The sequence below is a fragment of the Zalophus californianus genome, chromosome 14 (genome assembly GCF_009762305.2).
Source record: "Zalophus californianus isolate mZalCal1 chromosome 14, mZalCal1.pri.v2, whole genome shotgun sequence".
Lineage (NCBI taxonomy): Eukaryota > Metazoa > Chordata > Mammalia > Carnivora > Otariidae > Zalophus > Zalophus californianus.
Window position 1 is genome coordinate 79,307,401 of NC_045608.1, and position 13,492 is coordinate 79,320,892.

The 13,492-nt window shown below is 39.5% G+C and overlaps 1 protein-coding gene across 4 annotated transcripts in view; it reads left to right on the plus strand.

Annotated features, from left to right (window-relative positions):
* CDH20 (cadherin 20) overlaps positions 1–13,492 on the plus strand; it is a 204,615-nt gene that overhangs the window by 161,843 nt on the left and 29,280 nt on the right. For all 4 annotated transcript variants that reach the window (XM_027577077.1, XM_027577080.1, XM_027577078.1 and 1 more), the window contains 4 exons: positions 2,193–2,487; positions 3,008–3,127; positions 5,520–5,687; positions 9,843–10,030. In XM_027577077.1, the coding sequence (XP_027432878.1) occupies positions 2,193–2,487; positions 3,008–3,127; positions 5,520–5,687; positions 9,843–10,030 (771 nt within the window). The remainder of the gene's footprint in view (positions 1–2,192; positions 2,488–3,007; positions 3,128–5,519; positions 5,688–9,842; positions 10,031–13,492) is intronic.

Here is a 13,492-nt window from a genome sequence, read left to right on the forward strand (position 1 = left end):
GTCTTACATATATAAACACACAGCATTTCTTTTTATATTAAAAAAAAACCCTAGGGCGCCCTGGGTGGCTCAGTCGGTTGAGCGTCTGACTCTTGGCTTTGGCTCAGGTTGTGATCTCATGGGTCGTGAGATCGAGTCCTGCTGGCTCCAAGCTCAGCGAGGAGCTCCCTCTGTCCCCCTCCCCACTGTGTACACACACTACCTCTCTCTCTCAAATCAATCAATAAATCTCAAAAAGAAAAAAAAAAATCCTGAGATCCCTCTCCTCCTCCTCCCAATCCCACTCCTCTGCCTGGAAACACAGGTCCAGATGGAATGGATTTTCATTTATGACTGGGTCCCAATAAAATGGCTTTCTATTCTACACAACAAGAGCTGGGCACCTCTGGTTTTTTTAACTGCATAAATAGAAGATTCGGATTGCAAAAAATAATAATACTGTATATGGAATGAGGAAATGTGAGAATTTCATATTCTAAATAGAATTCTTTAAGTAGAAAAAAAAATCCACTAGCAATTTTTTTCGGTCAATGTTATTCCCTTATTTCCCCTCTCTAGGTGTGACACAGCTGAATTCCTCTAGGCGGCAAAATCGCTGCCTGTGTGATTTGGCCATGAGTCAATCTGAGATCAACTCAAAGCCAGCCACAACCTCCAAACCCATCCTTGTCTGAGGATGTTGTGAATACATTTTCAGGTGTCCTCTTGGTGTCTGTGCCATTTAATCCTCAGAATAACACTGTCCTAGCAACGCTTCAGGCAGCCTTCTGCAGCTTTCCCCGTTAGATTATGCATAATAAAAAAGCCAACAGGTTGTTTGTGCAGTCTCTGCTACACTCCCGAATAGAGAAGCAGAGAGCAGAGAAGAGCTGGGCATGTTAATACCCTTTTCTCTATGCATATCACCGTCATTATCATCATCATAATCGGCCCCATTTATAGCATTCCTATTATGGGAAAGATGCTGTGCTAGGTGCTTTACATACATTAATTTCTAATGATCCCAACAACCCTTCAAAGTAAGTATTAATGGTGTTCTCCACATTTATAATATTAAAAATTTGAGAGTAATAACCATTCAAATCTTTGTCAAAGGCCCTCAACTTACAACTGACATCATGTTTTAGGCCAGATACGTCTGCCCCCACTAGCCTAAGGCTAACACTGGTTGCCCATTTTATAAACTAAATCTCTGAACTATGCAAAGTGCTAAAACCCACTTTAGAGAGAGACTGTTAAGTAACAGATAACACTATAATAACACAAAATTTCAGGACTCCTGCCATAGAACATTATCTGTGATTAGAGATGTAGAAATGTATTTGAAATGTGTAATATGAAATAGTGTGTAATATGAAAATAGTGCCCTGGACTCCTTTTGAGAGTGCGTATCATTTATTACAAAGTAATCCAGGAGATAACATAGTTGAATGGGTGGATAAAAGCATGTCCCTAACTCAGCCATCCACATATAGATTTGAGTGATTCAATTACAAGCCCAGGAACTGGTCCCACCAAAGAGAGATACACTGATGCAAATACCAACAACAGGCCGTGAAATCCATTCTGACACCCGAAACAGAGGCACACATACATAGTCCTACTGAATGAAATTACTGAATTGGGACCACAGAATCAGAGAGTTGCAGGAGTCCCTGGAGGTCATTTACAATTTCCAGGACAGTGGCCATAGCCTATTTATTAATCAGTTCATCAGTTTTTCAGGCAACTTGAATCATCACAAGGTTTTTGAAACTCTAAAACTCAGTTTATATCAAATACTTATTTTAAAATGTTAGGTTTGTCCATTTTTTTTTTCTTAAGTGGAAATGCTAGGTTCCTCCTTATTAGACTTGCTCCTATTCTCATGTTGGGTGGGGGCCTACACTTCCAAGAACTCCTGTTTTCTATACTTCTCAGGGAAAGGCACCTAAAAATACAGTAGTAAGTTCAGGATACTGAATGTGATGTGAAAAAATTTTACTTATTCATCAATCTGTATTTGGTCTTTGATACAATCATGTTCAATGTATACTAATTCTTTGTAGACCAACATTTTAAAACGTTTGAGTGAAAAAAAAATTCTTCCTATTTGAAAGAAGGTCTTAAGTTTGGACCAAAGTGAAAATCAATTTATTTCCAACACCTGTTCATATCCATAATGAGATTTCGGGGTTTGTTTTTTTTCCTAGCTTCATTCAGACATGGACAGGGGAGATGGATCCATCAAATACATCCTCTCAGGAGAAGGTGCAGGTGTCGTGTTTACCATTGACGACACCACTGGAGACATCCATGCCATTCAGAGGCTTGATCGAGAGGAAAGGGCCCAGTACACTTTAAGGGCTCAAGCCCTAGACAGGCGGACCGGCAGACCAATGGAGCCAGAGTCAGAGTTCATCATCAAAATCCAAGACATCAATGACAATGAGCCCAAGTTCCTGGATGGACCTTATGTCGCCACTGTGCCAGAAATGTCACCAGTGGGTAAGGTGGAGAGTCACTGATTCTCACAGACAGCAGTTCTTCTACAGAAGATCCTCCTCTCTATATGCAAAGAGAGAATGTGCAGAACAGCTCACAAATTATAAACCTGGACTGAAAATGGACAACCAAGTTCCTAGACAGGAAACTACTTAGACAGTGAAATCAGCCGTAGTAAAAAATAATAGTAATAATAAGCCTAGCATTGTTATTCAGTTTTGATTCTTAAAAGACAGAGGATAGACAGATAGATAAATGATTCATAAGGGAGAAGCATTTTGGTATTATAAAAAAGCAATGAAGAACCCAAAGGCTGTGTTGTTCTCACTGGTTACTAAGAGTTTAAAACACAAATAACTCCTGTCTCACTAGAGAGGCACAAGTTAGGAGCTATGGAAGCTTGACCTCAAAAGGGGTTCTCCCAAACAGAACAACTGCAAATGCATTAAGACTGCCTATTCAGCATGCTTCCAAGCCGTTAGCAATTCAACTTGAACAGGTTTCCACCCTCTCTCTTTCTCAGGGACCTCTGTCATCCAAGTGACAGCCACAGATGCTGATGATCCGACCTACGGCAACAGTGCCCGGGTAGTATACAGCATTCTCCAGGGCCAGCCATATTTTTCTGTGGACTCCAAAACAGGTATGTGATGCATGTCATCAGAGATGGTTGCTTTATTCGCTACTAATTCATAACGGCTACTTATGACAAACCCAACTCTCCTTTTCAAGGACTCTCTAGGGACTGTATTAACGAAAGAAGACTGTTACAGGTGTTAGGATTAAGAGAGCAAACCGGCACTGCCCTGGTGGGTAAGAGCAGCACTATGTCTAGACATTGCCCAGAGTCTGACTGGAGAGGCCAAAAGGCCTCCCTACACAAAGGGACATCCTCACCAGCCTTCAATAACTCCTACAGTTGAATTTATTCCCAGGGATTGTTTTTTATCACTCCAAGAAGACCTGAGAGGATTGACACATTAACTTGGGCTCACTAGAGAACTAAGATCATTGATTTTGAAACTATGAAGAGCCTTAAGGGAATCATCCAGTCCATTACTGGTCACTTAACAAATAAGGAAATTGGGAATTGAGACCTAATAAAGTGCTTCTATTTGTAGATGGGTCCCCTGACTTTTGGTCTGATGTTTTTCCCACTGAACCACCCTGTACTAAATAGAGAACACGGCCAGAATAAATGGATGCTGGGACACACAGATTTTGTTGAGGGGGGAAAGAGTGCAGAGCATGGGATGTGGCCCCCCAAAAAGCAGGTGCTGAGTGGGAAGCTCTCACAGGGAGGAAAGCATAAAGAACGGGATGGGTAAGAAGGAATGTGGCAAAAAAGGACAAATCAACAGAAGTTTGGTTGTGTTTTTTTGTTTCTTTCAGTTTTACCTGAGAGCTTTGACTACAGAACTTATGTTTTATCATGATTATCCTGCACTTGTGCCAAGCTTTCTTCCTTTTAAAATACTTTCACAGACATTACGATATTTGAGCCTCCCATTATTCTTGTGAACCTGTGAAATACATGGGAGGGCTGTTATTCCCATTTTCCATACAGGAAAATTGAAGACCTAAAAGTAATTAACAAGGAACTTGAGTAAAGAAACTTACAGCCACAGAGGTGAAGTAAATGGTTAACACTCAAAGTCACCTCTCCATTTGAAAGAGAAAAAATACATTTCTATTAGCAACCTGATAGAATTTTTTTTTCCAAAAGTCCTAAGGGGAACCAGGCATTCAGAAAATTATATCATAAAAGCAGAAAGTGAGGGAGTGTAAATTAGTAGGAGTAAAGAAAAAAGGTTGCAGTGAGGGGCTTCTATAAAACAGTAACTTTAACAATTCTACAGAGGGGGAGGGAAAGCGGAGGGGATGCCCACAGGGAAGACAGGAAGAGGGTAATGTGTCCTTTATATCCTAAGAGGAACCTTACATTATTTTGACAGCTCCCAGGAGGCATCTTTAGTGTTAAGGTCAAAAATACATGAAAAGATAGTTATTGCTGTGCATTTAAAAAGGAAAATGCTGCATATTTCACTCTAGAACGTTGTTACTATAATGCAATATATACACTATAGGAGTAAACTGGAGACAAGTTTGTGGTTCCCAATCTCTTCTCTTTGCATGCAAAAGGTCTATTTAGCCAAGGGTCATGCTGTAAACGTGCAGTAAATAAGCCTTTAATCTTTGCCTAGAGTGTAGAGAAGTCAACTTTTCTACATAGCAGGGCTAAAAGGGAGATAAAACATTACAGCACATCCTTGGCAGGATCAAAACAACACATTTCACTGGCTTTTGATTTAGACCCCTCTTCTTAAATGAAACTGTATCATCACGCTGTGATGCTGCTACTTAGTGTCTGGGGCAGTTCATCCCTTATGCATGTTAAAAATGAACAACTCAACAGAGCATCTTTCATGTCCCAGCTCACGGAAATCAGTGAAGCACAGAGGTAAGCAGAACATGACAAAACTGAATGAATATATAACAAAAGGAAAATCAAATCAGAATTCCAACCCTGCTAACAGGTATTGGGGAGGCAGGGAAAAGCAGCCTAGGAGTGAGCTGCCTTAAGAAAAGTCATTCACACTACAAGGGCCCTAGGGGCTAAAGAAAGAGCGGGCTGAAAGAGAATTATCTAAAATCATAGATTTGCAGACATACGAGGCTTTTGTTTTCTGGGACCCGAAGCCCCAGTTTTCTTTGGTATAACAGAGACCCGTGAAATTGGTCCGGACTGCTAGTCCCTAACTCTGTTGGAGAGCTGCTGCTGCCACCTCCTGTTTTCTCTCAGTAATGTCGCCAAAGGAAATGGGACTCAGGTCTTCCTGCTGGAAGTGTTTACTCACCATTTGTTTAAGCACAGTACTGTTTTGAAACTAGAATTCTGACCTCAAGTTTAATAAAACATAAATGATTTGCATCTCGACTCTAGATATTAACAATGCACAAGGGAGAAACCTAGAAGCCGATCTTAAACACTGGATTTGTGGATTTGTTTTTAAAAAGTCTTTTCTATCCTGCAGGTGTAATTAGGACAGCGCTCATGAACATGGACCGAGAAGCCAAAGAATACTATGAAGTGATTATCCAAGCCAAGGACATGGGAGGGCAGCTTGGAGGATTAGCTGGGACCACAACAGTCAACATCACCCTCTTGGATGTCAATGATAACCCACCCCGCTTTCCCCAGAGTGAGTACCTAACCAATGAGAGTATAGCTCTCCGGCCAGAGGGATGCATCTATTACAGAAGATGAAGAAAAAGGCAGGCCTGGGTTCCTCTTTAAGTTCAATTATTCATGGGTTCCCTTCCTACATTTATCATGCAATTCTCACATCACCATTTCCCTTCTGGGTCCCAACATCCCATAGCACTTAGCCAGTGTTTCTCACTTCCTTCATTATCACCTCTCTCTGGAGCTCTTGTAGACTTTTTTTTTTTTTTCCCTTGATCTCCACGCCCTGCACCCCACCCCATAAAATTAAATACGAAGGAGTAAGATTTTGTTGGGTACGGTTGAACTTTAGAGAGCCACAAACCATCGTAGCATCTAAGATTTATGTTCCTATTTCCCCCTTCCCCAAACTGATGTTTGCCCCCTAGGATAAAATACTGCCCTGTTGAGAACGCACACATAGAAAAGAAGCCAAACTGAAGGTAAACACATAGCGGCCCATCTGACTACCTTAACCAGTCAATTCACAAGAGTACCAACCACCTGCTTTCTAATGGCACTGGGCATGAGGGATACAACATTCTTGAAACCCAGTCCCTGCCCCTGTGCAGCTTAAAATCCAGCTGGGGAGCACATATTCCACACTCATCAAAAGTTAACCAAGAAGTAGCATTTGCTGTACCACCTGAGCAGTACAGAATGAAACTTTCACAATAAACTAAGATGAATGAAGGCTTCATTGAAGGATGATACTTTCACAGGGGACTAAAAAATATAAAATATTTAAATAGGAAGAAAGAAAAACATTCCAGAAGGTGGAAGCCTCTCATTCATTAAAAAAAAAAAAAAAAAAAAATTGTTTTGGGCACCATCTAGGTATAGCATATAGAGCAGTGTACAAAACAAAATCTCTGCTCTCCTAGAGCTCATTCCCATAGAACAGGAATGTAAGGGGAAAACATGTATCTACAGTATAAAGACCTGGAAATAAAGTAGCAAATGTGATTTTTTATGTTCAAAGACCCCCTAAAAATGGAGACCTGCTCTTTAGTGTTTTAAATGTGTTCTATTTCTAAATATTTCTATATTCTAAATGTGTTATATTTCAAAGGAAGTCACTGAAAAGTTTCTGAGCAAGACACAAACCTAAAGGAAAGCTAATCTGATGGCCATGTACAGGATGGGTTGGCAAGAGTGGAGACTAGAAGCTGGGGAATCCATCAGGGAGGCTTTTAGAATGGTTGAGATTTGAACTGATAAGCACTTAAGGAAACAGCAGAAACAGTGCAGTGGGACAAATAAGAAAACATGGATTTCTGCCTCCTGATTTCTTGGCTGAAGGAACCACAGCAGAGGGTGGAGTCAAAGATGACTATGATGTTTTAAGTCTGGGTGACAGGGATAGAATTGTAGTACTGATAGAAATAGAGGATGCATAATGGAACCAGTGGCAGGGAAGGAGGAAGACAAATTCAGATTTGAATACGAAGTGACAGCAGGACAATCTGACTGAATGTCCTTAAGGAAGGTGGAAATACAGAGCTATACCTGTAGAATGGAGCCCAGGAATGGAGAAGTGAATTTGAGAATCAGATGCCTACAAGGAGCAGTTGGAGAAATGAGAATAGCAGACATAATTCCACGTGAAAGACCTGACCAGGAAAATCAGGTTTAAAAAAAAAAAAAAAAGAGGGCGCCTGGGTGGCTCAGTTGGTTAAGCGACTGCCTTCGGCTCAGGTCATGATCCTGGAGTCCCAGGATCGAGTCCCGCATCAGGCTCCCTGCTCAGCAGGGAGTCTGCTTCTCCCTCTGACCCTCTTCCCTCTCGTGCTCTCTCTCTCTCAAATAAATAAATAAAATCTTTTAAAAAAAGAAAGAAAGAAAAAGAAACTAAACCCAGAGTCAAACCAGATTATCAGCTGAACAGCTAATATTTTCAGTCAGCCAGACCAAGTGAGTCATCTCTTTTATCTACGTAAAGACAGGAAGGGAATTCAAATATTCTCATACAACTGGTATACACAAAGACCCCATGATATTTCATGAAATAAAAAGGCAGAATACTAAATAAGTATTTCACAAGTGATGCAACCAAGTAGGCTACTAAGCTGTTCAGTTCTACAATACAGCAGTGCATCATGGGAACAGTTTGTGAAATGCCATATGGACTGCTTTGTACTTTGTGTGGGTTCTATCTTTATCACTTCATGAATGGTTCACATTGCACACATTATAGACTATATCCTTGAACTACCCTATTTGGCTTTTTAAAATTTGACACTCGACAGCATCTCTGATGAAGACAGAAAGAGCAAAAGCAGCAAGTTATTACATAGCTCATAAGTATGTGGATTTAGACAAACTGCAGGAAAGTCAAATCACCCCAAACATGACTTTACAACAGCGTAACACAACACAATGATAACCAGGGTTTTAGTCCTGCCCCACAAACCAACATTCTAAACAACACCCAATCTAAAGCAAACATTTCGAGTTACCACTTTTTCAAGATAATGGGGAATCTAGCATAGAGCAGAAGCGAGGACTGTGTTGCAGAGAAGACGAAATATAAATGTATAAAAGTAATCTGCCTGCAAGCATTCTTTGTGCATCATCTCTACTTCCTCTAAAACCGTAATTATTTTTGCACTTTTAAAAAATTGTCTGTATCTCACCATTAAATATCTCCCCATCTGTTTGCAAAAACAAAGTTTAAATAATCTCACTATTCCATAAACCTACCTTGGATAAACTCTCTGCCTCACTAATCTTATGATTACTCATTTTAAAAATTCAGTTTTCCTTCCTTTTTATAAATCTTACCATAACTGATCATGGAATGTTGGCAAAATGACACTCCTACTATTTTATATTGAACAAGCTTAGTTACCTTTAACTGAACCAAATTTAATGGAATATCAAGATCTCAGGCTATTTATTTCTAATATAATGCATCACATGTAGAAATTTTATGTATATGCTTTTTTAAACACAGAACACATAGCTTTCTTGGTGTGGGAAAAATACTTATTTTTCCTAAAAGTTCTGCAATAGCAAAGTCTAATCCATCAACAATTTTGGAAGAGAATGGAAAGAGATCATGAAATCCAAGTGCCTGCCAGCTGACTACAGACATTAGCAATTTCCTAGCTCATATTTGCAAAGAACAGGCATTATTTCTTCTCCTGTGCAAGGGAGGGTACTGTGAGCTGGTTGGGTGCTGTCAACCTCCCAAAATCTTCATGAAACTCAAGCCCTCACATCCCAGGCTTCCCTGTAGCTTGCAATACATATTAGAATAAAAGAGACTATGAACATATTGAAAATGTGATTGTGTGATTTTCTTTGTTATTTAGTCAGTCACATTTTGACTGACAAAATAATGAAGAACGTCAAAACGTTGAGCCCCAGAGAATGTAAGTGAGCGAAGACACAACTCTGTGGAGATGGAAAGGAACTAAATTTAATTGTGAAGCTGAGAAGGAGAACATTACCAACTCTGAGATTCTTACATTTGTGAGAACTTTTGGGGTATTCTATTCTGGAACAAGAGAACAAGAAACAACAGAGATTTCCACTGGGCAGAACCAAGTGCAAGGACACACTGATGGACACATGGAGCTAGTGGGAGCTTTGTTCTCTGCGGCTATTCTTCCTTTACAGATCACTGATGGCCGTTCAATTTGGGCAGGTGGCCACAGAGATGGAAACTCCATACACTGGCTTGGCCACGAAGGAAAACGTGGGCATTTCAAGTTTGAACAGAATAAATATGTACTTTGCAATCACAATGTTTTTTTCTTTCTCAGAAGGAATTAACATTTGGGGAGATAGTTCATGAGGAGGGACTGAAAGATTGGAAAGCAAGGTAATTCCTTCCACTCTGAAGGTGGATTCACTGAGATAAGAAATATTTTTGTTTTTATTCTGTCCTGTTCTTAGGATTAGGTCAAGCTATTTTGGCCCCTCCTTAACCAGTATAAGCTAAGACGACCTACTGTCTGCTCAGCCTCTTTGGATCTCAGTTTTTCTTCTGTAAAACTCGAGTTTTAATTCTTGAACCAAGAGAAAGACGTCTTTTCCAGCATGCCTGATATGATATGATTATACTGCCAAGGCATTTTTTATAGCAACAGATTACAAGAATGCATGTTCTGACCTTTCTTCACAGAACATTATCAGATGAGTGTGCTGGAATCGGCTCCAGTTAGCTCCACTGTGGGTAGAGTGTTTGCCAAGGACTTGGATGAAGGAATCAATGCAGAGATGAAATACACCATTGTGGATGGAGATGGGGCAGATGCCTTTGACATTAACACGGATCCCAATTTCCAAGTTGGCATCATAACTGTGAAGAAGGTAATCCAACTCCTCTTTCCAAATCATGTTAATAGAGGCTTTGAATATATATGAAATGTTAGTAAGGGCTGTTGGGCTATTAATACATATTGCTTCAAATCCTTTGATAAACATTCTTTCCACTTCTTAAAAAGAAAAACCTCTTACCCCTTTTGCTTACATGTAAACACTGGCTGTGTGATCATTTTACAGAGAGGGTACCATGTCATGATAAAAATATATTATAAATATGTCCTTTCTCCTAGCTCACTACTTAACCACTTAAATTATTGTAGTTTAATTCACTAATGATGTTAATGAGTTGATCAATATTTTCAGTTGAATAACGTTCATTTTTTACTATAGTGTACCATAAATAACAATAAACCAAGCTATGATATTATTTATGAATCAATAAATAACACACAGAGATTTTTTAATTGCTACTAGAAGATCTCATAGATGCTAATTAGACTTGGAAAAGCTTTGTCAAACATAGCTGCTGAGTGGTATTACCCCTTGCAACTCCTTTGCTTCATAAATTACCAAGTTTTCTGAATGTAAGCTATCAAATTTTTCTGTGGCAAAAGCACATATGGATATATTGGGATGGAAGATAAAACCTTAAAAAATTGAAGTTTTAATACCCTAGTAAATATATGTGATGAAATTTAAAAACTCACTGATTTAATCTTCTTTCTCCTCCATTTTAAATACGTCTAAAATCCCAAGGTATCTTAAATTATTTATTCACCAAATATTTGTTGAGCATCTCCCTATGTGCCAGGTATTATTCTAGGCATTTAATGTACAGAGTAAATAAAATAACCAAAAATATCTGCCTTCATGGAGCCTACCTTCTAATAAAGGGAAGAAGACAATCAAAATAGCAAGTAAATCAACAAAGTAATATACTAGAAAGTGCTAAGTGCTATGGTGGGGAGGGGTAAAACGGAACAAAAGTGATATCAGAAAAGCCAACATGACTTCGAATTTTAAACTGGGTGCTTGGGATTGGCTTCACAAAGAAGTGACATTTATACAAAGATTTAACGTGGGTAACGTGCCCACAGAGCTGGGCAGGCTGACAATGCACACCCCCAGGAGGTGCCCTACAAATGACTTTCAGTGAGAACTGCACATGCAGCCCTGGAGACAAGGGAATGGGCATGTGGATACTGCAGGAAAGTGTTCCAGGCAAAGGGACAACCGGTGCCAAGGCCCAGAGACGGGTCTCTGCCTAGTTTGTTTCAAAAGCAGGAAAGGGTTTGATAAGGCTGAGTTGGAGGGGAAGACCAATAGATGAAAAAAGTCAGAAAAGTAACAAAGGAGCTAAACTGCTAAAGCAGCTAAACTTAACAGGCTGCTATAAGTACTTCTTCCTCTCAATAAAGCAGGGAACAACTGGAGGGCTTTAAAACATGTATGATATGGGGCACCTGGCTGGCTCAGTCAGTTAAGCATCCAGCTCTTGATCTGGGCTCAGGTCATGATCTCAAGGTTGTGAGATCAAGCCCCATATTGGGCTCCACGCTCAGCAGGGAGTCTGTTTCTCTCCCTCTCCCTCTGCCCCTCCCCCCACTCTTGCACGCTCTCCATAAAATAAATAAATAAATCTTTAAAAAATAAATAAAAAATAAAACATACATGACATAACTGGACTTTCATTATAAAATACTCTGTCGGCTGTGTTGAGAAAAGACCATAAAAGGGGAGCAAGGATAGGAACAGGCACACCAGCTGAGAGACTACTGCAATAATCTAGGTAGATGATGGTAGCCTGGCCTAGGGTAGTAGGAATGGCGATAGTGAGAAGCAAACAGAACACAGATATATTTTGAAAGTAGAGTCAGGAAGATTTCCTAACAGATTGGATGAGGACATGAAAGACAAAAGTCAAATGAGCAACAAGAACAGAGCTGCCTCTGAGACGGGGGAGTCTGCAGGTAGAAAAGGTGGCAGGTGGTGGCAAATACTGGGATTAAGTTCTGGACATGTTACCCAAGTAGAGATGTGTAGTAGCTGCTGGTTATAGGAGTGCGGAGTTTGGAGAAGAGTTCTGAGCTAGAGATACAAATTTGGGAGTCACAAGCATATAAATGGCACTTGAAGCAAATACAAGAAAATGCCATTCCAAGGGCTTGAGCATAGATGGAGAAGATAGTGACATGAGCCCCGCAGCACCCCAACATGAAGAGGTCAGAGAGAAGAGCAAAGACAAGCAAGGAGACTAAGGAGAGATCAGGGAAACAGGAAGAAAATCAAGGGAGTGTGGTGTTCTGGAAGGCATGAAAAACCATCTCCAGGAGAAGGGAAAGACAACTGCTATTGAAATTCATATAAGAACACTGAAAACTGACCACAGACTTTAGGAATATGGAGACCATTAATGACCTTGATGAAAGGAACGGTCATAACTTAGAATGGGGCACAAGTTAATGTGTTTAATAACAACTTTACTATATGCTGTTCCACAGAGTTGAATTAACACTACTTTAGAAGGGAAGAGTTCACATATTTGTCCTGTATTCACTTAAGCAATATACAAATACAGCAAAAGAACAGATATATTCAGCATTCCACCAACCCAAATCTTTACAACCAGCACCCAATGACCTCAAAAACAGTGTAAAATGCTGATATTAACTTCACAATCATCAAATAAATCCGAATATAATTTAAATATTACAGTTTTTTATTTTATTCTCATCCCTTTAGAGTTAATAACATGTTAGAAATATAAAAGATGACTAGAAATAATAATACAAATTTGGTATATGACATAGGATTAAGAACATTCCCCTACTATGTGGTATGCCTTAACTGTAAACAAGGTAAATGCTCAAAGCTTCAGATAATTATTGTTTCTTTAATGCAAAACTCTTCTTTAAAACAATTAAGCAATCAGAAAAAGAGCTTTTGGGATTCTCAATATATTTTAAATGTTATTCTGTATCTTAATATACAAGATAATGCTAAATAATATCAATTCATGTCAAATTATTAGAATATAGCTTAGACCTTATTACAAGCCATTCATTTTTTTAAAATATTAACCATTACAACTTTGTATCTGAAAGGAACTTCAAAATGCTGTTTTCTCCAGCTCCCTTACGTGGAGAAAAGATTAAACCTCGTAAGACACACCACTGTCTTTCATTGTCATTACTAAAACTATACCCATGTTTAACCAAAACAGACATCAGTTTGGCCAAAGTCATCTGGATTTCTCTTCTGAACTTAGGAGGTGACAGAAAATGGAATTAAAAAAGAGGTCAATAGGGCACCTGGGTGGCTCAGATGGTTAAGCGTCTGCCTTCGGCTCAGGTCATGATCCCAGGGTCCTGGGATCGAGTCCTACATCGGGCTCCCTGCTCCTTGGGAGCCTGCTTCTCCCTCTGCTTCTCTCTCTCTCTCTCTCCCTCTGTCTCTCATGAATAAATAAATAAAATCTTTAAAAAAAAAAAAAGAGGTCAATAAGTT